The 23,950-nt window shown below is 36.4% G+C and overlaps 1 protein-coding gene across 1 annotated transcript in view; it reads left to right on the forward strand.

Moving 5' to 3' along the window:
- LOC148506143 (uncharacterized) overlaps positions 1-23,950 on the forward strand; it is a 177,807-nt gene that overhangs the window by 92,160 nt on the left and 61,697 nt on the right. The window contains 10 exon segments of the mRNA XM_088447194.1: positions 9,276-9,327; positions 9,462-9,528; positions 9,641-9,812; positions 11,686-11,737; positions 11,872-11,938; positions 12,051-12,261; positions 14,647-14,698; positions 14,826-14,892; positions 15,000-15,183; positions 16,112-16,170. Coding sequence (XP_088303320.1) covers positions 9,276-9,327; positions 9,462-9,528; positions 9,641-9,812; positions 11,686-11,737; positions 11,872-11,938; positions 12,051-12,261; positions 14,647-14,698; positions 14,826-14,892; positions 15,000-15,183; positions 16,112-16,170 — 983 coding nt within the window.

Below are 23,950 nucleotides of genomic sequence, written 5' to 3' on the forward strand. Positions count from 1 at the left end.
CAGCGCAGCACAGCACAACACTAGACTGCACTACACTACACTACACAGCCCTGCCAGCCCTAACTCCCACCCTCCCTCTTCACTGTCCACAGCCGAGTGAAAAAATGGCGCTGACGTGGGTACCTTATATAGAATCCAAAAGCCGTGAGACCCGAAAGGCGGGATGATGACGTTTTGCCTCGATTTCAGATCCGAGTCAGGCGGGAAAAGTCGAGCCTGAGTCAGATCGGCCTCGGATCGGGGGGCTTGGGGGGGTTCGGATTTCAGAAATCCGAACCCGCTCACCCCTAATTTGAATATATATATATATAATATATATATATGTATATATATATATATATATATATATATTTAATAAATGGTTAGTAAAATGTATGTACATATGCAGAAAGCTCAGCACTCACTGGTGGGTGCTGGGTTTTCTGTTTTTATTTATTTAAGCAATATGGTTACAAGCCACTTGCACCCCATGCCTGGGAATGGCGAGTGCAGGTCTGCACCCCAAATCTGGGAGTGGCGAGTGCAGAGGATTTCTAACTTTGTATATATATATCTGATCTCTCTATATGCTGCTTCCCTGCTGTGAGGGCACCGGTCAGGGTTATCTATATTGCTTGAAGTGCCTGACCATTTGCACGTATATATATATATAAATATAAATATATATATATATATATATATATATATATATATATATTATTCCACTTGATTTCTTTTTGATCCAAACTCATAACTTTTATTGATTTTTTGTATATTTATATATTAATATATTTAGATTAAAAAATAATTCTATATACAGTAAAATGTCTACATATTTTGGTATACTATATTAATTTATCTTAGTTTTCCTAAACTTGCCATCTCTGTTTGACAATAATAAAACCATCATTTTTTATAAAAAACACTTTAAGGTCCATACTCCAAATTGCATTCCCTGTGGTATTTGTATTCACAAAATATACTTCTAAGTGCAGTAGCTCAGTACATAGTTAAATTAATCTATATGCAGACATGAGTTAGGGAAATAAAGGTTTACCTATATATTCTGCTTTATTTGCACAGATAATTATTATCCAGGGTCATTGTAATCAGCCCATGTCTCCTAACTGTTTGGAAAAGGATTTCAAAAACAATAGTGAGATAATTAACATGTTCATGCCCAATAGTTAGATTGGCATCATTCATATATTACAACCTTTCATTAACTAATATATTTACTTCAAATATATTTAGCCACATTTACCAGACAATCTCCGGATCTACATTCAATAAACTGTGTTATACCTTGATCATCTCCTATAGCTTAGTAAGTGCACAGGATAACAAAATTTAAGAAAAGTTTTTCAGATTACCTGCCCTCAAATACCTTAAATTGACAAAAAAACTAGTTCATGTATTGATTTCTGAAGTGAGCAATATTCAAATTATTAATAATGCATTATATTAACATCTTGACCATTCCATAAATATGACATATAATGTTATATAACTACAGAGGTTAGGTAGCAATATATAGTAATTACTTAAAAGTATTATTGATCATACCGAATAAGGATATGACACTATTTTATACCTATTTAATATAATATAATTTCTATGATGACCTAATGCTAGATTTGTAATCTGCATATTTAAATAAGGTTAAATATCAAACATTTTGTTATTTGAATTTGTCAAATGAATGAAGCAAGTTTCATTGCTAATAATGTACACAACTATGACTTGGGAGTATATGTGGTATATATATAATTGTGATGAGTTAAAGGATAGTTAAGATATAGTAAAATATTAAAATAGACTAATAACTAAGGACATATAGCAAAATCACACAGTATAGAATGCATTAATAATTATATTCAATCTAGATCAAATTACAAGTAAATAATGGTATATTTTGGTTACCTAATATATGGCTAGGAACATAGTGTAATCAAAATGGACAGGCAATATATTGCTATTATCACCCACAAAGTGACACATTGATTTAGGCATGATTTTTGTTAATAATTTGGAGCAAGGGACACCTCACCCTTTCTAATCGGATATATACATATTATTTTTAAAAATGAGGACACTCAAATGATCTGCACTTACAAGTAAACTTTATTTACTTAAAAGTAAATACATTTTCAAATAAATATAGTATTTCAGTGGAAGCCTCCACCATTATGTTATTATAAAAAAAAAATGCTAACACATGGGATATCAAAATTATAGATGTTTTTTTATTGCACATATACAGTATTCATTTAATGAAAAATCTGTCTATAATTTAAATTTAAATGTAATGTGTTATACATGTTAATTGTGTCTATGCCAAATGTATATAGTTATATAACTTACATAAATATTAATAATTACAATCTGTGATAAAAAATATTTAATGTTCAATATCTTCTGTTTTTATTTATAACATATAATGGTATCAAGTTTAAGCTATTTCATCGGTCACTCGTGATACAAATACTTATTAAATAATTATTTTTTTACAATAGTATATAAAAGTATTTCAATGTAATTTTTTATTATCAAAAAAATTCACATGATGTTTCTATTTTCCAGAACATGTGTCCAAAGCATTTACTTCTAAACAGATTTTGCAGCTTTGACATTAAAAATCATGTAACAAATATAGTTGGGTATTTTCAGTCAATTCAAAGGAGCCACTCCATTGTTTTCTATGCTCTCTCTCCCATTGTCATTAAATACATACTAACAGACTCATTGGAGCCAACACAATAGCACTTTCTCTAGTAACTAACAAAGATTCAGTAAATAGTTATGCCATTTTACAAAAAACTTTTCATGTGTTGTTAAAATATATACAGAATGCTAACATCTCAGTGCATTCTAAATATAGTTAAACATTTATATAGTAAATTACTTAAATCACAAAAAGTATAAATATAACTGAATAGACAATTCAATTCTTTGTAGCCCCTATCGTGCCCGACGGAGCTATTCAATTCTTGCTCCTGTCGGGTACGATGAGCTGCCAGCGCTACATTTCAGCTCGCAGCCCCTGGGGGATGAGAGCTGAAATGTGCAAAAAGTGACATGTTTGGGCGCCCAAACATCACTTTTCGTGATCGCGCCCAGCCCTTTGGTCGGGTTTAGCTGCTTTACGCGGCTAAACCTGACCTCTATGGGCGCGATCAGCACGAAAATCTTGGACAATTGTATAGCGGCCAGCGATCTCCTGTCAGTTTAGACGGGAGATGCGGGCCGCGAAAACAATTGAATTCTGCCCATAGAATTTGATGGCAGATAAGAAGCACTTAGCTCATCTACTCTGCCCCATTTTTAAACATATTGTTACCTCAACCCTTATTGATTCTTACTTCTTCTGAAGGATATCCTTATGTCTATCCTATGCATGTTTAAATTGGTGTGACATGTATCTTTATAATAGAGGCACAGACAACATGTGCTTTTAGTGTACAACTTCTGTCAGTCCAACCAACAAAAATGTAAAAAATAGAAATACATTTTTAGTATATTCATATAATGTGTAGATAGATAGATAGATAGATAGATAGATAGATAGATAGATATTATTATATAATGTAAATAAACATATATAAAAAAGACTTTAATATCCAGAACCATTGGAGAGTCTGGATTCCAGTATTGGAAAAAAAAACATAATAGAGATCAAACAGGTGAGGGGGGAGCACAATACAAGATATACAGATGGAGGCACAATACTGTTGGGGGACATAATATTGGACTTACAGATGAGAGGGCCACAAAACAGGACATACAGATGGCAGGGCATGTTGGGCCTTATACAGGGCACATGGGAAACTCCTGGGCCTGTGATCCTCATAGCCTTAATCCAGCCCTGGTGAAGGTCACTTGTGGAAAACTGTATGTTGTGTCTGGTGCTTGAGCAAACAATATCACAGTTTAATGTGACAGTAGAGACTAAAGGTTTTCTGCACAGAGCAATATAGGCATTTGCATTTTACAAAACTCAAAAAAATTATTATAATGTCTTGCTTTAACTATTGTAATTTTGTCAAAGAAATCTTAAAGAGTTATATTAGTAAATATTTGTAATGTAATATAGGCATAATATTTTTTGAAAACACAAAAAGTGCTAATAAAATGTTGCTTTAAGTAATGTCAATTTGTCAATGAAATATAACATTCATATTTAATAATTAATATTTGTAATGTAATATATACAGATGTGTTCACATACACCTATTGTCAAATTGCACCAAATAACCCTGTTTGGCACATCATAAAAATATCACTGAGCCCTTTTCACTCAATATTTTAGAAAATGTCTCTCTTTTTGCACTGCTAACATGATAAAAGCACCCTATAAACCCCTGGTGTACTTACTTTCTATATCAGTGCAAACGAATATGCTAATCTGAGAAAAAAGGCAAGAGACTGAGACTAATATGATTGAGCTGCACCATGAATTTTGCTATGCATCATCATGCAAATTTACACTTCCACGATTGAGAGAAAATATTGAGGGAAAAATATTTTATGCTAAAATGCAAAAGTAGCTCTCCATGGCGTTTGTCTAAGTCACACCATTTTCTCATCATACAATGCAAATACATTTTGTATACCCTCATATAATTCCTAAACATTTTAGGAAGTTTTATCTGGGAAATTCTCAAATTTCTGAAACAACTGTATCTGTAACTGAATTTAGTCTTATAACCAATAGAGCAGGCAACAGATATAAAAAGTTTTGCCAATGTGCTGTATTTTGGATATTTAGGCTTAGAATGCTTTTTCAAGTTGGATTAAAAATATATATATTTTAGGAGGTAATAATTGATCTATCAAAGCTACATCTGCTTCTCTATATAAATTTTAGAACCTCTCTCATTTTTGAGTTTTAAGGGAATGCAATATTTAGCAGAAGTCTGAAATTTACATTTTGGATGTGATTATTCCTCTAAGTGGATATAAAAAAAAAATTGTGTCAAACTGATAAAAAAGAGGCGGATGCAGCATGGATCGCTACTGTGATAATTGCAGCATAACTGCACGCAGTTCTACTACAAAAAATGCTAATGTTTGCAACCGCTCAGCCAGCATAGAGACATCCACTACCGCTTTCTAACATCCATAATACCTCGCAGTCTTGTGTACATATCAGTAACATTGAGTAACATCAGACCCTCATGCATAATTACAGCAGCTCTGACCTGTCTCAGAAATTGCAAGTCTCATTGCACGCAGTGAGTACACAAGCTGCATATGCCCAGGGCAGTAGAGAGCCCTGTCGGGCCCAGGTACAGAAGGGGGTGTGGCCTAATCACAGGAGGAGTGGCTATGCCCCCTTGAGAAAAAAATAAACAAACACACTTTTTCTGGGTGCAAAGCCAGAGGTGGCGTGATCGCTCCCCCCCACATTCACAGGAGACTGCTGTGGCTGCTACTCAGCAGCCAGGAGCAGTCTCCCACTAGAGCTCAGCACACGCTGTGTGCTGGGCTGCTGTGGGGGCGGCGCCAGGCCCCTCAGGAAGCCCGGGCCCGGCTAAATAGTACCCGCTCCCCCACCCTCTCGGAGCCCCTGCATACATGCCCATGCAACAGCAGTCAAATGGACAGACACTATCGTACCATCAGCTGATCTATGTATGCAGTTGCAATTGTGATCCATGCTGAATCAGACCCAAATAATTGAAACTAGCAAAAAGGAGAACTACTCCCTTTAGCAACACTGTTCTGAATGTATGAGGAAGGATTAAATAAATAAATAAATTAAATAAATTGTTCCTTTAATGGCAGTAATGGTGAAAGTTTTCAATTATACAGCACTGCCAGCACTTTATAAATACAAGATCATGGTGGTACTCAGGGGTATGCAGTACCAGCATTTTTGTGTCTAATTTTTATTTTTTCTAACTAGGTTCTTAAATAAGATGAATTCAAGAAAATTATTCCAGAAGTTAATAATATAAGCATCTGCATACTTATCCAGAGTGTGGAAAGTGCTATAAATCTAGAAGTTGTGGCTGTCCTTTCATTTATTGCTGCAGTTGTGTCTGTGACTTTATGCTAATACCACTACAAAGCCTTTCACTGGTGTACATGCGGGTGTCTGCGACTTTATGCTAATACCACTACAAAGTCATTCCCTGTAGTACATCTGTGTGTCTGCGACTTTATGCTAATACCACTACAGAGCCATTCCCTGGTGTACATCTGTGTGTGTGTGACTTTAAGCTAATACCACTACAAATCATTTCCCTGGTGTACATCTGTGTGTCTGTGACTTTATGCTAATACCACTACAAATCCTTTCCCTGGTGTACATCTGTGTGTCTGCGACTTTATGCTAGTACCACTACAAAGCCTTTCCATGGTGTACATCTGGGTGTCTGTGACTTTATGCTAATACCACTACAAAGCCATTCCCTGGTGTACATCTGTGTGTCTGCGACTTTATGCTAGTACCACTACAAAGCCTTTCCATGGTGTACATCTGTGTGACTGTGACTTTATGCTAATACCACTACAAAACCTTTGCCTGGTGTACATCTGTGTGTCTGCGACTTTATGCTACTACCACTACAAAGCCTTTCCATGGTGAATATCCGTGTGTCTGAATGAGTAGAGACTGAGACGCCAATCACAGCATCTAAAGATGCTGCATTACCATCTGGTGTGTCCTTAGATGCCACCATCGGTCGCACCATTAGAACTTGCACCATTCCTATGACAGGTGCATTTTCTCTACCTGACTATGGCTTCCTATGTGAGTGGTTCAGCGTCTTTGTAAACAACCACTTTCTGCACAAATGCCTGCGACACTCCCATAAGGTGCAACATCTCTCTATGTCTATTTAGCCACATGCCTGTTACGTCACTGTCCTGGAACCCCCCTTACATTCTGCTACCATGCCCCTTAATTTGATCTGCAACTCTGTATAAATAAAATCAGGACACGTTTGCTGTGACTCAGACAAATGTGCACAAGAAAATACATTTGCTGTTTGTGCGAATATCGGTATAGCGTGTGATTCTGAATCAGGCCCTGTATAAAATAATAACATTTACCCTGTTACTAGCAAAAGTAATTTTTCCATCAAGCAGTATGAACTTCATGGTGGTTAAAGATCCAATACTATTATTTCAGTATTTGTTGTGCTGCAAAACCTTGGTAACCCTGTATAATAGTGGTGAGGACAAAAGCTTTGGCTGTCATGTAAGTATTTAACTTCAGCAAATGTAAACAGCTATCAATGTTATCAGGGCTGTGAGTGTCTGCACAAGTACAGAAAAGGATACTTTGTGTTGTGTTGTTTGGTTTAGTTTACTATCATTATATGATTAGATGTTGTAGAGTTTTTGATCTGAGCTAAATCCAACACAAGACATCACAGTCTCCAGTTGCCACAGTGAATGTTATCAGTGCTCTGAGTATTTTCACAGGAGCAGAAAGTATGCATCATAGATCTAAGATTGCACATTCCAGTGAAGTATCTGTGGTTATGAATTGGTAGGGAAAACAGCCTAAAATGACAGAGTATTGCACCATTACCTCCTCCTTCAAACAATGGGTTGGGCATGCTTCATTTATTTTGGAGGTGTGGAAGAGGTTGGACTTGCTTTTGGGTATTTATAGGAAGGAGTTGGGAATGTTTTGTGATCTCACAGTTCCCTGTTTCCAGTGTCACAGATGGCAGCACTGTACACAATGACCACTGTCATTCTGCTGATGTTCAGTATCTTCAGTCTGTGCATTGAAGGTAAATAATGTACTGTCTTTGTTTGTTACATTTGTCAAATGATGTAATAAGCTTCAACATGGGTAAAAGATATTCATACTGTATATAACATGCAGTTAAAATATAAATTAATGCTGCTCTGTTAGATAACCGTTTAACTCATTGTGTATTCCTCAATACTATTTACATTGCTTGGTTAGTGGTATTAGGGTTTTGGAGAACAGCAAATGATTAATTGTGAGATGTTTGTATATGTCCATGTGGCATGTCAAGCATGTGGATGTCCATAGTGGCAGAAAGTATTGACCTTAACCTTAATCCTAACTTTAACACTCATGACAGCCTAACCCTAACCCTTAAATCATCCTACTGTACCAACAGCTGTCAACACCATCTGGTGTCGACATGTTGACTGTCAACCATTACTTTGACAATCTTTTATACCACATACTTTTCATCCAATTAAGTCTTAACCATGCATGCTTTAGATATTTTTTTCAATGGCAAAAATAGATCATTATAATTTAATACCTTAAAGACAGTAGATGGAAGCAGTACTCTAATTATAAAATATGAACAGGATGTGGCATCACCACTACATATAATTATTACATGTAAGAACTATATTGTTTATATTCTAGCAAAATAAAGAACATAATGTGATTTATTAATTTCCAAAGCTCCCTATATTTAACTTGTATTTAATCTATAGCCTTATTTAGGAATAGGAAAAATATTCACTTATTATCTAATTTTGGAGTTACATACTGTCATTTATACAATACATGGAATCAGATCTAAAGTTATAATACCTTCATTTTTGTGTACAGGGGATCATTTAAAGAAGGATAGGTGTATTTTTTTGAATAAGATATATATTTACATACTGCATCAGTGCATAAAAAATGAGTATGGTTTTTGTGTATAGATTAATTTAGCTCCCCTCTTTCTAGATGACAGTGGCTTGTACATTAGCATTGTGGCTATATTAAATAACTTTGCTACTTAAATAAAATTACCATTTAACTGCTGCAGGAAAAAAGATACCCATTGGATTTTTAAGGGGAAAACAACAAATGTTTATATATAATTTTATTTATTTATTTGTTACATGGAAAATGTGACTTTTACATTAACAATAAGACTGTCAAGACACTATTCTCTAAAGCATATATGTCACTTCATTATATTACTAGATGTTGTAAAAATGTAGTAAAGTGATGCACTCCCAGGTAGCTATTGGAAGTATTTCTGCTCACCATATTTACAAGGTGTGAATTTGAGGACCAACCAAATCCACAAACTCCATGATATCAGAGGAATTGTGGCTACTCATTGTACTTCCTGCTCACACATCATCCTCAGCCTCTGTTATTGGCTGTTGGACAAACCACGGAGCCATGAGAAAAACAATGGTATGGTGCAACCCCAAGGGCTCCTGTGAATTGCCCTTGGGTATAATGAATGTTTCACTATTTGTAGAAATAGTGCTTTTTCAATCTATATTTCTGTAACTGCTGCTGAAATCTCTATATCAGGTCTCATGTAATGTTTTCCCTTTTCTAGTACAAGCATCTTGTTCAATGACCGCAAAAGACATAGAAGAATCTGTTGCACAGTAAGTTCTAGCTACAATCACAAGTTTTATCAAATGGCAATAAATAATCTAAATAAAGAATTTGGGAATGTGTATATGTTTTGAATGATAATTTCTGGAAATTCAACAATTATATTCCTTTTTGCATCTCTTAGTGTCCTATGTCCCTCTGGGTGCCTTGACACTGGAAACTATATTTGGGGAACGGATATCTACACAGATGTAAGAGAAATCAGAACTTAACTTTTTATAGAACAACAATTTTTAGCAGCTGCAACCAAAAGGTAAATGCAGATTAATTTGAATTTGATATTGTGTCTATTGTTATCTTTAGGATTCTTCCATTTGCCGAGCAGCTATCCATGCTGGACTACTAACCAATGATGGGGGACAGGTGACAGTGAAGAAGACTGAGGGCCAGACTAGTTATAGTGGATCCACAAGGAATGGAATAACAACCAGTAACTTCGGAACTTGGTCTGGGTCATTTATATTTCTCACAGCAGGTATTCCTCTACCAAGTAATAGTGAGAGACATACTATGGGCTCTGCAACATTCTGCCCACAGTATATAGCACTGATGTAATGTTGGGAAATGAAAGCATTGCTGTATTGTACCGAGGTGTTAATTAGAAGTTTTTATGGCCATTTGCTGTTACTACACTACTTTATGTTATGATTCAAATTTTGTTTTATGATGTAAATTACCACTGCATTGGGTCTCTAGAAAGTATCTGAATATATATTGAAAATATACCTTACTGGATGATTATCTGCAAACAATTATACTTTTGAAGTTTAAAAAGTGTATATTTAGCATGTGCACTATGGTAAGAATAATATACAGTAAAATATATTATTTATATACATAGTATGGAAAATGAGTCACATGGTACTATTTAATGTAGACTCCTGTGTCACATTCCAGAAAGTAGCAGCAATCACTATGCCAGGAAAAATTATCTGGTGCAGCAACTGAAGCAGTTACCACTCCCTATGTCCAACTCAAACTGTACTCACCATTCTCTATTTTTCTTATTTAAAAATAAAACTTGAATGTATAAGGAGCTATACAGCCTCAAATGACACTCAACTTGGATAATACACAGGTCTCCAAGATAAATAGTGTTGACATTCTCAAATCAACATAAATGACCATGACACATCCCAAAAAGCTGCCTACAGGGTACATTGGTACTTGCAGATCAATATCAGCTGGAGAACCATAGACTACCACCCATTGTCCTACAATTCAGAGACTGATAGTATAGTGCTCACAACTATGAAAGATGTTTTTGCAATTGGCAATATCAACTTTTAGTTTGGCATTATTTAGATTACTTTTAGGTCTTAGACAAAAGGAAAAATCATTCACCCTTCCCCTCTAACTGGCTATCAGAAGCTCACAAATAGAATACAAAGCATGTATCAAAAAATACATTATATTTGACTTAGCTTTGATGAATAAGGATAGCATCCAACCAATAGAGTCTGTATCTGTGCACTCATCTCAGTTACCATGTATCCTCAAATTAGAAAGCAATTCATTTCTAAGATAAACTTCACATATTACTTCACATAATGAAGTCTCAACCATACAATTTTTAGGTACTTTCCAATCATAAAAATAGATCATTATGATTGAATACCTTTAGGCAGTTGATTGCAGCAGACTCTAATTAGAAAATATGAACACAATGTGGCATTAACACTACATAAAATACTTAAATTATAAATCTATATTGTTTATATTCAAGCACAATAAAGAACAGAATGTCATTTTATCAAAGGGTTTCAATATATAACCTTAATTTAATCTACATTTAAAATAATTTTTATGAATGAGAAAATAGTCTCTTATTCTCTAATTTTGAAAATGCATAATATTAAAATATGTTTATATTTAATTATATTTATTTTTTATTACATGGAAATGGTGATTTTCAAACTTATTAATAGCGTTGTCCAGTCACTATTCTTTGTAGCGTATATCACACTTTAAAAAATTACTGTATGTTGTACAATTTAGTAATGTGACTTTAGCACTCCCAGATGCTGTTGGAGTTGTTTCTGGTCACTACTTTTAAATAGCGTGAATTGAAGGACCAACCAGAATCCACAAACTCAATGATATCACAGGTTTTATAGCTTCTCAATGGTCTTATTGCTCACATATTATCCTCAGATTCTGTTATTGGTTGTGGTACAAATCATGGAGCCATGAGAAGAACAAAGGCTTTACGCAGCCCCAAGGGTTCCTGTGAATGGCCCTTTGCTAAAGTGAATGTTTCACCTTGTCTAGAATTGTTGCTTTATATCTACCTCTGTCACTGCTGCTGACATCTTTTTACCAGGTCTCATGTAATCTTTCTCTTTCAGTACAAGCGTCTTGTTCAACAACTGCAAGAGACATAGAAGAATCCATTACAGAGTAAGTCCTGGTTAAAATCACATGTTTTATCAAATGAAAATAAATTAGATAAATAAAGAATTTTGGAATGTATTTATGTTATGAATGTCACTTCAAAGAAATTAAAAATCTATATTGACTTTTGCATCCCTTAGTGTCCTATGTCGCTCTGGGTGCCTTGAGAACATAAAATCTATTTGGGGAACTGATGTCTACACAGATGTAAGATAAATCTGTACTTTGCTTTTAGTTTTTATAGAATAAAAAAGTTTAGCCGCAGCAAACAAAATGCAGAGTCAAATGTAACTGATATTGTGTCTATTGGTGTCTTTAGGATTCTTCCATTTGCCGAGCAGCTATCCATGCTGGACTACTAACCAATCATGGGGGACAAGTGACATTGAAGAAGATTCAAGGCCAGACCAGTTATAGTGGATCCACAAGAAATGGAATCACAAGCAAAAACTATGGAGATTGGCCTGGATCATACATATTTCTCATAACATCGAATAAACCTACTGGAAAAGCTACCCAAGTACCACCAGGTATTTCTCTACCAAGTGATTGTGAGAGACAAACTAGGGTTACAGAATGTTACACTGATGTAAATTTGAGAAATGAATGCATTGCAGTGTTGAACCTAGGTGTTAATTAGTAATTTTTGTGGCCTCTTGCTGTTACTACACTGATTGCTTTATGTTATTCTTCAAACTTTTTTTTTTTACATAAATTACCACTGCATTGGTTCTCTAGAAAATAGTAGAATATATATTGAAAATATACCTAGTTGTCTGATTATCTGCAAACATTTATACTGATTGAGTTTTATAAAGTGAATATTTAGCATGTGCTCTGTGGTAAGAATCGTATATAGTAAAGAAAATATTATTTAGTGTACATAGTATGGAAAATGCACATTCAGTTTTTATATTTTTGCAATATTTGGAGGCACATGGTAATATTTAATGTAGACTCCTGTGTCACATTCACTATATTTTAGAAAATGTCCACAATCACTAAGCCAGATAAAATAATCTTGTGCAGCACCTGAAGCAGTTTCCACTCCCCATGTCCACCCCTAACTGTAGCCACCATTCTCTACTTTGCTTATTTAAAAATTAAACTTTAAGGTTTTAAAGGCTGAACAGCGTCATAGGACACTCATCTGGGATAATATACAGGTCTCCAATACAAATAGTGTTGACATTTTCAAATCAACATGAATGAGCATGACACATCCCAAAAAGATGCCTGCAGGGTACATTGGTACTTGCAGATCAATATCACCTGGAGAGCCATAGACTACCTACCGTTGTTCTACAATTCAGAGACTGACAGTATAGTCATCATTACTTTGAAATATGTTCTTGCAATTGCCAATATCAACTTTTAGTTTGTTATATTTTAGATTACTGTTAGGTCCTGGATAAATAGAAAAATCATTCACCCTTCCCCTCTAACTGGCAGAAGCTCACAAAGAAAATACAAAGAATGTATCAAAATTAAATTATATTTTATTTTGCTTTGATGAAAAAGGGTAGCATTGGAAAAATAGAGTATGTATATGTGCACAAATCTCAGTTACAATCTACTGTCAATTTAGAAAAGTCATTCAATTCCAAGATTAAATTTCACAAATTAACTAGAATCGCAACATGATGAAATCTTAACTGTGCGCTTTTTAGATACTTTCTAAATCATTCAAAGAGATCATGAAAATTCAATAACTTTAGACAGTTGATGGCAGCAGTACTCTAATTAAATATCTAAACAGGAGCTGGCATTAACACTACATAAAATGCTTACATTATAAATCTATGTTGTTTATATTCAACAAAAATAAAGAACAGAATGTAATATATTTCCAAGGATTCCTATATCTAACCTTTATTTTATCTACATCTACAATGTTATTTACAAATTTGAAAAAAACACTAAATGTATAATTATGGAGGTGAATAATTTTAACAATAAAGGAACCAAATCTAAAATTACACTTAAAATGTACTGGGGCTCATTTAAAGACATACACATTTACATAATGTACAGCACCATTTCACCAAAAATGTGTATAGAGTAAAGTTTATTTTAGATTCCTCACAACAAGAAATGGGAGACAGGGAAGGGCTTGAAGCAAGGAAGCATAAGAAGGACATAATGAGATAGTGGCAACAAGATTAGACATAGATCCATATAAAGATGCTCCTATAGGTGGGGTATCTTTTCTTGATAATTCAAAGATACTGTATGTAGTAACCATGATGACTGAAAGCAGTACTATTTATCTGCTTCTAACATGCTGGTTATATTTTGATAATTGTATCTAACAGCTAATACATTAGCTCTGTGGCTATATGAAATAATTTTTTCTACTTCAATTAAATTTTCAATTCGACGACTCTAGGTAAAAATTAGCAAATTGGTGTTTTTAAGGGGAAAACAAAATGTTTATATTTAATTTTATTGATTGTTTTGTCACATAGAAAATGTGACTATTCCAATTAATTAGTAATGCTTTTAAGACTTTATATTCTATAGCATATATGACACTACATTATATTACAATATAGTGTACAATTGAGTAATGTGACTAGCACTCATAGGCAGCTGTTGGAGGTGTTCTGTCCACCATATTTAAATGGTGTAAAAGATTGACCAACCAGAAGCCACAAACTACATGATATCACAGAGATTGCTGCTTCTCTTTTGTCTTCTTGCTCAAAAATCATCCTTAGCCTCTGTTATTGACTGTGGGACAAACAGTGGAGCTCTAAGAAGATCAATGGCTGGAGCAGCCTCAACAATTCCAATGTATGGCCCATGACTATAGTGAATGTTTCACCATATCTAGAAATGATGCTGAATATCTACCTTTGTAACTGCTGCTGACATCTCTACAAAGGGACTGATGTTATGTTTTCCTCTTATAGTACAAGCTTCTTGTTCAACAACTGCAAGAGACATAGAAGAATCTTTTGCCGAGTAAGTCGTTGCTGCAATCATGTTTTATCAAATTGAAATAAATTAGATAAACAATTTGGAAAGTATTTATGTTATGAATGTTACCTTCTGGAAATTCAAAAACTACATTGATATTTGCATTCCTTAGTGTCCAATGTCCCTCTGGGTGCCTTGAGAATGGAAAATCTATTTGGGGAACTGATGTCTACACCGATGTAAGAGAAATCTGTACTTTGCTTTTTATAGAGCAACTTTTTTTAGCAGCGGCAAACAAAATGCAGAGTAAAATGAAAATGATATATGAGTGTATTGGTGTCTTTAGGATTCTTCCATTTGCCGAGCAGCGATACATGCTGGACTACTAACCAATGATGTGGGACAAGTGACAGTGAGGAAGATTCAGGGCCAGACCAGTTATAGTGGATCCAAAAGAAATGGAATTACAGCTAATAACTATGGAACTTGGCCTGGGTCATTTATATTTATCATAACACCAAATTCAGCAGGTATTACTCTACCAAATGACAGTGAGACACACACTATGAGCTCTGCAACATACTGCACACAGTAAATTGCACTGATGTATAGTAATTATGAGAAATTATTCTATAAAACATCAACCCAATCAGCATCAGTTACCATTAATTGTAACATGGCTATAAATATTTCTTCATTATTATTGGCAGATCTTTTTTGATTATTATAATCAGGAGCAATATATTGCATTAGTTGAAATTTTTGATGAGGATTGCTTTAGCAGCACAGTTCTGTATTTTAGATCTTTTTGGTTTTTGCAAATGAAGGTGAATACACAGCAGCTTTGATTTAAACCAATTGAGTTATACACCAGTTCAATGCCAGAGGGTCAATTTATCCATTAGGAATTGACTGTAAGTGGTGGGCTCCCCCACGTCCCCTCTTGATGAGCCTCATCCCAGCTTTTGTCTAGCACTACTCCCCATACCCTGTGCTTGTGCAGTAGGATGCAGCCTCTGCCCTGTTCCTTAGCTCTGCTCTCAATTCTCCTTAAATGTGGGTCTTCTGGGGAATTCACATGTGCTAGTCCACTGGATGTTATTGTCCTACACACCTGGTCTACCTCCTGTATTTCCTTTTGTTTGCAAAGTCAAGCCCCCTACTCTTCAGTCATTTACCTTCTTTTACAGTGCCTTGTGCCTCCTTCCCATCATTCCCCATCAGTGTGGCGTCTACCCCTATTTTGCCCTACATGCTTGGCTTTTGATGCCTTCAACATTCTATCGTCCTATGCCATCCAGTTTTAACTACTATGTCTCTAGCCAGGCATAGTCCAGGGCTGCTTCTGCTGCACATCAACACCATCGTAGGGCATAATTTTTTTCTTATTTCTTCTCACTGCATATTTCTCGGTGCCACATGTTCAGGTTGTGATGGATGACGATTTGTCTGTTGCAGGTGGTCCTGATTCAACTGAAGGTGGTCTGGATGGTGGTTCAGGATTACCAGACCCTCAAGTAATTTACTCTGTTCATCCTTCAGCTAAATAGTTGCCTGGTCATTCTAGTGCAGGTGAGCATGCATGTAATTGTAATTTTGATTATCATTTGCACTGTAGCAGTGGCAGAATTCTAAAGCACAGGATCACCACTGTAAGTTACAGGTATATCGGGACTTCATGCACTATTTTAAGGACCAGCATAGTAGTCAGCAAAAGCAAGTGGTTGTCACAATGAGTAGCATTGTATGAACATCATCATTGTACATGAAGTTTGTTCTAAGCTTAGGGAGTGCATTCAAGTATATTATTTTGTCCAAATGTTCACAGAAGAGGACAGATAGGGATTTGAGGTAGCAAAGGGGGTTAGGAGAAGAGGCTATTCACAATTATTTTAATTGGTGAGACCGCATGCTTGTTTCTGACATTTGCTACTTGGTAGTAAGATCTTCAGAACATTTAATTTTCTGAAGGTTATACCTAATGCACAATCATTTGCTTCACAGCCTCATAGCACTGAAGTCCTGGGTTCAATTCCTGCCAAGGTTCAGTGTGTGAAGCTTGTATGTTCTCCCCATGTTTGCATGGGTTTCCTACCAAACTCTAAAAACATACTGGTAGGTCAATTGGCTTCCAACAAAAAATTATCCCAAATGTATGTGTGTGTATGTGGTAGGGAACATAGATTGTAGGCTCCACTGGGGTAGGGCCTGATGTGAAGAACAAAATATTCTCTGTAAAGCCCTGTGAAATGTGTGTGTTATGCTAATAACTTAATAAATAAATTCACACCATGTAAGATCCCAGAACTGCCCACATAACCTTCATAGCTACCATATATAATTACATTTCCTTTCAGAGTACACATATAACCTCACAAATTGTCTTTCTTTCACATCCTTCTTATCTTTGGCCAACATTCCTGTGTGACCAGATTATACAGCCCACCAAGAAACTCTGCATTCTGGCTGGACCAAAATGCAATATATAGCACCTATCCTTGTGTATCAATGCCTATCTCCCTATAGATTGTAAGTTTGCAATCAGGGCCTTCATACCTCTATGAAGTAGGTATACTGATAAGTGTAATTTTCCAATAAATAAATACTGTAGTACATAAAAATAAATATATCATAGTTTTCTTTATATGGATTGGGATTTTTGGGGTTTTTGGTCTACATAGATTATAAATGTAGTGAAACATGATGTATAGAACTGAAGACATAAATGTACCTCTGTAGCTGCTGCTGACAACTGTATATCAGGTTTCATATAATGTTTCCTATTTTCTTGCAGTCCTGGCAGATTAGGACACCTCCATTTGTTGAGCATCTATCCAGTATATGCATGAATACTGACCTGTGATAGAGGGATAGTGACAGTGGAGAAGACACCAGTTCAAGACAGTTGCAAAGGATCCACAAGAAATGTAACTATTGACCTGGATATTTTTTAATCTGGAAACTTTGAAGATTCTTTTGTTTTTTCTTAAAAGCATAGCAAGCTATAGATTGTAAATTTGTGAGCAGGTTCCTTATACCACTTTGTATATCTATTTTTACCCAGTCTCGATTTATCAGTGTTTTGTTCCCATATTATTGCTGATATAAAAATAAATGTTAATAGAAAAATAATATTTATAACAAGCCACTTCTGTATCTGAAAATACTGTTCAAGTGGCTCTATATATTGTTTTATATATAGATATTTTTTTCCTTTACTGTAGCAACTAACTTATGGGAGAAGTGGGGTTAGATAGAGAAGGCATAAGACTATAAAGTACACAGTTATTACTTGAAAGATATTTCACTTACATAGGTAAAACAGAACAATTCAAATAGCATACAAATCTCGATACAGTCACTGATGGAATGTGTGCAAATGAAAAGAAAAGCATCAGCTAAAACCTGTAGCTGTCAGTGTAGGCACAAATGTTAGGTCTAGTTCACCTGAAAAAATAAAAACAGATGACAGGAGAGCCCAAGGAGGATGTGTAGCAGGTCTGCAAGAGAAGTAAGTGATGAGAAGAGGAGGGAGAAAGGAAGGCCCTGCTCATGGAGCTTACAGTCTAAAGGGATGGGAGAAACAACCAGAATACATAAGTAGTGAGCCAGTGTAATGGGATTTAAGCTGCATGGTGACATGGTTACGTGGAGGACAGATATGCTTTTATTAGCAGGTGGGTTTCAATGCCCGCTTGGAGCAATGCAGGCTGGGGGGTAGTCTGTTGGAATAAGAGAGATTGTTCCAAAGGTGAAGGGCTTCAGGAGAAATCTTAACTTCTGGAGTGAGATGTGGTTACCAGAGGGAAGGAAAGGATGCAGTCTCCAGTATGATGAACTTGATCAAAATATTAAACTCATGCACTTGTGACAAAATACATTTGCTCTTTTTTATAGTTCTTACTCTTCCAATTAGAATATTGTAATATAATGCAATAGACCAAGGCTGAAAGTGCAGCATTTTTTCTAACTCAAAGACACTTGTTGGATGGTGCTGGCCAAATTTATGTTTGCCCCCAGATATTGAGCTGTTTATATCTGGTTCTTCTTCAAGAAAGTGGTGGTACCATTTGGCAAAAAAAATGTGAATTATGGAGAAAAATAGGCATTCTGTTGTTGGTACAGATGTAATATGGCAGGACTTTGTGAAGACAATAAAATCGTTGCACTCAGTGAGATTAATCTCATCTGAAAACTGTAAATAGTTTGTATACCTTATATAAAATGCTTCATCCAGGAGGGATCAGGTAAGGATTAGGTCAGAAATGTAGTAGAGCCCAGGCTTCCCTTTTTCATAATTTATTTTATGTTTTTTTGGGAATGTAAGAAAATCAGCAAATTTGTAACAACATTTTTGCATTTATTATGGATATTTATAATAACCTGGAAACCCACATGAAAGTAAAGTTGAAATAGTTTATTTTCTTTTATTCAGCAGTATTGTTATAATAATGACATATTGTAATGTATCCACACACAGAATGGATAATGTGATGTTAGTTAGAGACAAATGTCAAAAGATGAAGGATAAATAGAAACATTGGCAGTATCTTTCATTGGCAAAATGGGCTGGATAACCCATATCATCAGGAGTTGTACTAGTAAATTGATAACATCCTAAAAAGAGCTGTGATTTGTTGGGGCCCCTATTAATAAGGTAAATAATGCTACACAGTACCACCATTATCACATTATGTCAGTGTGTCTCCAGTATAAACATTATGCCATATAGTGTGCCTAGTATGTTACACAGTGCCTCCCAATATATCAGAGTGTCCACATTATGCCACACAATTTTCATAAGCATTAATATTATGCCACCCAATGCCCGCAGTATGCCACACAATTCTGCCAATATCAATATTAGGCCCCACAGAGCCCCCGATTAAGCCACTCAAAGCCTTTAGTATCAATATTATTCCCACAGTTTTCCCCAATATTCCACACAATTCCCCCAGTAATAATATTATGCCTACAGCACTATGCAAACAATGCCTCCAATATTAATATATTCAATTATTTTGCCCTTCCCTCACCCCAACCCCTTATTTGATACATTTAATGATTTATCTCTCCTAATCTTTATAGTTGTACTCACTGACCTCTGCTTATTGGGTGGGCTGGTTTTGGCACAGTCCTCCTCACATTCCTTGTCAGGAAGCTATGCTCCAGCGCACTGCTGACCTGTTCCTTGTCATATTCTTGGGGGATGAGACATAAAAACATGTAATCCCCAAGTGTTAGTATCATGGTGTCATCATTACCAGTGGAGTGCAGCAAGTGAGGAGGAATAAACAGTCAGTCAGGGACAAATAGGTGCTGGGCCAGCTACTGGCACTCTGTATGCCCTATGCATTCAGAAGCAGCAGCACAGCAGCCCCATTACAATCCAGGAACAGGTACCACTGCATTCAGAAGCAGCAGCACAGCAGCCCCATTACAATCCAGGAACAGGTACCACTAGGCACCTGCTCTCGGCAGACTGAACCTATGTGAGCGCTCTTTGTGTGTGAGGTACCAGGGGCAATTGCCCCTGTTGTTCTCCCATGAATCCAACCCTGATCTGGAGCATACAGTCTCTTTGCGGTAGCTTCAGAATAGACTGCCCTTTTAAGAAATCATATGTGGTAGGCAGTATACAGTCTACTTTAAGGATCAGGGACAAAGTAGGCAGTTGTAGAGAGTGTCCAAGACCTACGACCTACTGAAAAGGGAGCATGGCTCATCTGGGGAGGCATGGTCATAGCCCTTCATAAAAAATGCAAAACATATGTGTGGTGACACAAAGCTGTACAGGGGGTGCCAGTGGCTGCACAGGGGGTACAGCAGTTGCTGCACCCACAGGATTGCAAGGAGGAAGGGACTTGAAGGCAGAGGGTGTCTGCACTCAGAAGGAACTCTCTTCATAAGTACCGACGAGGCTATTAGTCCTATCCAGAAATAGCCCCAGGTTATTAGCCTAGGCATGGGGTGCCCTGGAGGGGGACTCTGTATTGGGGGGGTCCCCAACTTACCAGGGATCCCTGGACTGATTTGACTAGTGGTCAGGGGTATTGCTTTGGCCAGAGAACCCAGAGATAGAGTTTCCCTGGCTGTGGCATTACCCACCCACTAGAAAGAGCCAGGTGCTGTTTATGGAAATTACAGTGAAACCCTATGCATTTTTTCCCTGTTTTTCCAGAACCATTATCAGCTCAGAGCCTGGTGCTGGCTGTGCTAAGTACAGTGGAATCCTACACATTTTTCCCCTGTATTTACACAACCAGGACTGTCTGTCAAAAGTCTGGGGCTGGTTGTGCTTTTAGGGGGGGACCCAACATCAACTTTTTTTTTAAAGTAACACTTAACAAGATTTTTACATTAAGATGCATGCATGCACCTCACTGATGTATGCATGCTTCTGTGTCAAATAGAACTGCTCATGCTATAATCGAATGCATGAGCCAATCAGTAGATCTGACACCAATAGATAATCTGTTCTAGTGAAAGATTTATTAGGGTGGGAGTAGAAGGTATACTTTATATTATTGGGATTGAACAGCCTCCATGGGTCTACCACTGAGTGATGGTTTTTGATCATTAAAATATTCTCCTTCTTTTGATGGCTCCTTACTTTTGTTAGGTTGGATTTACCTAGCCTTAACTTACCTACACAATTAAAATCTCCACCTATTATTTGATTTGGTGTATATCTTTTTAGTAACAATTGTGAGATTAACAGGAAAAAATCATGATTCTGTTCATTTGGTGCATTGATGTTCAGTAACATAAATTTGTTTTTTTGCAATCCTAAGGTCTGATAACTAATATCTCCCTCCTGGGTCTGCCACTTTATGGTCTATGGTATAATCAAGGTTTTTATTAAATATTATTGCAACTCCCCTTACTTTTTTTGTTAGTTGAGGCAGTTACGCACTCACCTATCCAGTTGGCATTAATGCCCTTTGTGTACTTAATTCCCTATGGGTATCCTGTAAAAACACAATATCTGATTGATATTTTTTAAATGATTAACCACCTTTTTCCTTTTGATAGGTGTGTTAAGCCCTTCTACATTCCATGACAGAATACAGATCTTGGGCACAGGATTCGATCTATTTGTCTCTCTTCTGTCTGAGATATTGTAGCCTCCTTGATATCTTTCCCCTTTTACTTTTACTTCCCATTCTTATTTTCCCTCTCCCTTTAAAAAGTCGCTCATGCTCACCTCTCATAACCCCCTTTAACACTGTATATAAAATGTTCCTCTATTTGTAGTTGACTTTGTTCTTCTTTCCTATCAGTACCTCTTTTTCCCACTTTATCCTCCTGACATCCAACTATATACAAATTTTTATTCAAGACTTTTCTTTTTTCATACCCATTTGGAGAACCAGATTAAGGTGCTAACCTAGTGCTTATCTATACCTATTAAATGCTCAACATACATTTTTGCATCTTTAACTTCCCCAAATGTATACTGTTGATCATTTTTTATTATCTTCAATTTAGCTGGGTATGCTATCATGAAGTCTTTGTGAAGTAGTGAGCATAGTGGTGTAAATTCTTTTCTTTTCCTGGAAACTTGGGCTGAGAAATCATGAAATATTAAGATTTTAACACCATACAGTGTAAATGAGGGAAGTTTTCTATATGCCCTCAAGATTGCTTTCTTGTCTCTAAGCTTCAGAAATCTTGTGAACACAACTCTAGGTCTCTGTATTCTCTCGGCGTTCTGGGCCTAACCTATGGGTTCTTTCGATTATTACTTCTCCTAGGGTTTCTCCCAGCATGAGGGCTTCTATTAGCTCCTTTTGTAATACCTCTATTAGTTCTTGACCTCTAACCTGCTCTAGGCTTCCTATAAATCTGAGATTATTTCAACAATGTCTATTTTCAAGATCCTCTATTTTCTCTTCAAGAGTTTCTATCATTGATGTCTATAATTGAAGTTGTTTTTGGATTTTTATTGTTCTATCTTCCATATCGCTAACTCTTTGTTCAACTGAGTCAATTCTCTTGATATTTACCTCAAGTGTCTTAATTACCGAATTTAGAGATTCTTGTAATAGATCAAATTTTTGGTCAGTCATTAGCACAAACCGTTTTTCTATCATGGGCAGTAAAATAGATAATACCTCCCTTGCCACTTCTGCTGCATTTGACATATTAATAGAGTTTTCAGGCCCCGTTGCATTTAATTATTCTAGGTACACAGGTATATTTTTGGGTGAGTGCAGATCACTCTGCCTGGGGTTTACTGTTCCCCATTTTAGTACCACCTGTTTTATCCAAGTACCTTTTCATGCTCAATTTGCTATCAAGAGTTTGTTTCTGTAAATTCAACTATTAGCACTACCCGGCCCTTTAAATCAGTTTGTTCAACTTTATTAATTACTATCTTATCGTATATACTTTAAACAGACACCCATAAAGAGTTAACCCTCATATAGGTCTCAACCCATCAATCTAGACAAATACTAATAGCAATATTTATCTATACAATAGTCAAATCTTTGTTTTCCACTCTTAACAATTAGCTGGTTCCACAGACAACATCAGTCACAAATAAAAAATAATCTGTATTCTAGATCAAGTGAAGTCAGTAAACTCCTCCCTCACTGCGCAGTGCAAAGTCCATACCTAGACTTATGCACTGCCATCCTTCATTTTGGGAGGCGCCTCCATGATCTCCAATATCAATGGGGGCCATGACAATCACCGCAGCACTGCTGCATACACCAGCATAGGTGTCGCACATCAACATAGGTGCCCGCTGCCTGTTGTTAGGCAGACAAGCCAATTACTTGCAAAATCACTACATGGCCCCCCAAGGATATATCATCTTCACACCACATGATTATCTTTGTACCATTATTATGATTTAGTTTGCAATTGCATTCCCCACCCAAAGCTAGGGCCTGTTTAGGAACTAGCCCGCCACCAACTACCCGCTTACAACCTGCCCCCTGCTAGTAGATCCTCTATAAACCATGCTATTCTGTAATCTGACAGATGTACTTCATTTGCCATGTATAGTGATTCCATTGAAGCCACTATTCATGTGTGCCTAATCACCCTACCTCCTAAGTTGGTTATGAATTTGCCTATTATCCTATTGACCTGCCACCCTGTCCTGTGCATAACTGGCCCTGCTGCTGGCTGCCACTGCCTTTTATGGAACTATGTTTGACCAAACCAGGAGTGCGTCCGGGCCAACATGAATGTGCCTTGCTTAGGTCTATTTTAATTCCCCTGACCAGGCTCCAGAAACTTGTTCTGCCTAAATCATTTCCCCCCAAATGTAATACTGTCCTC

The sequence above is a fragment of the Taudactylus pleione genome, unplaced genomic scaffold (genome assembly GCF_031769625.1).
Source record: "Taudactylus pleione unplaced genomic scaffold, aTauple2 ptg000423l, whole genome shotgun sequence".
NCBI lineage: Eukaryota > Metazoa > Chordata > Amphibia > Anura > Myobatrachidae > Taudactylus > Taudactylus pleione.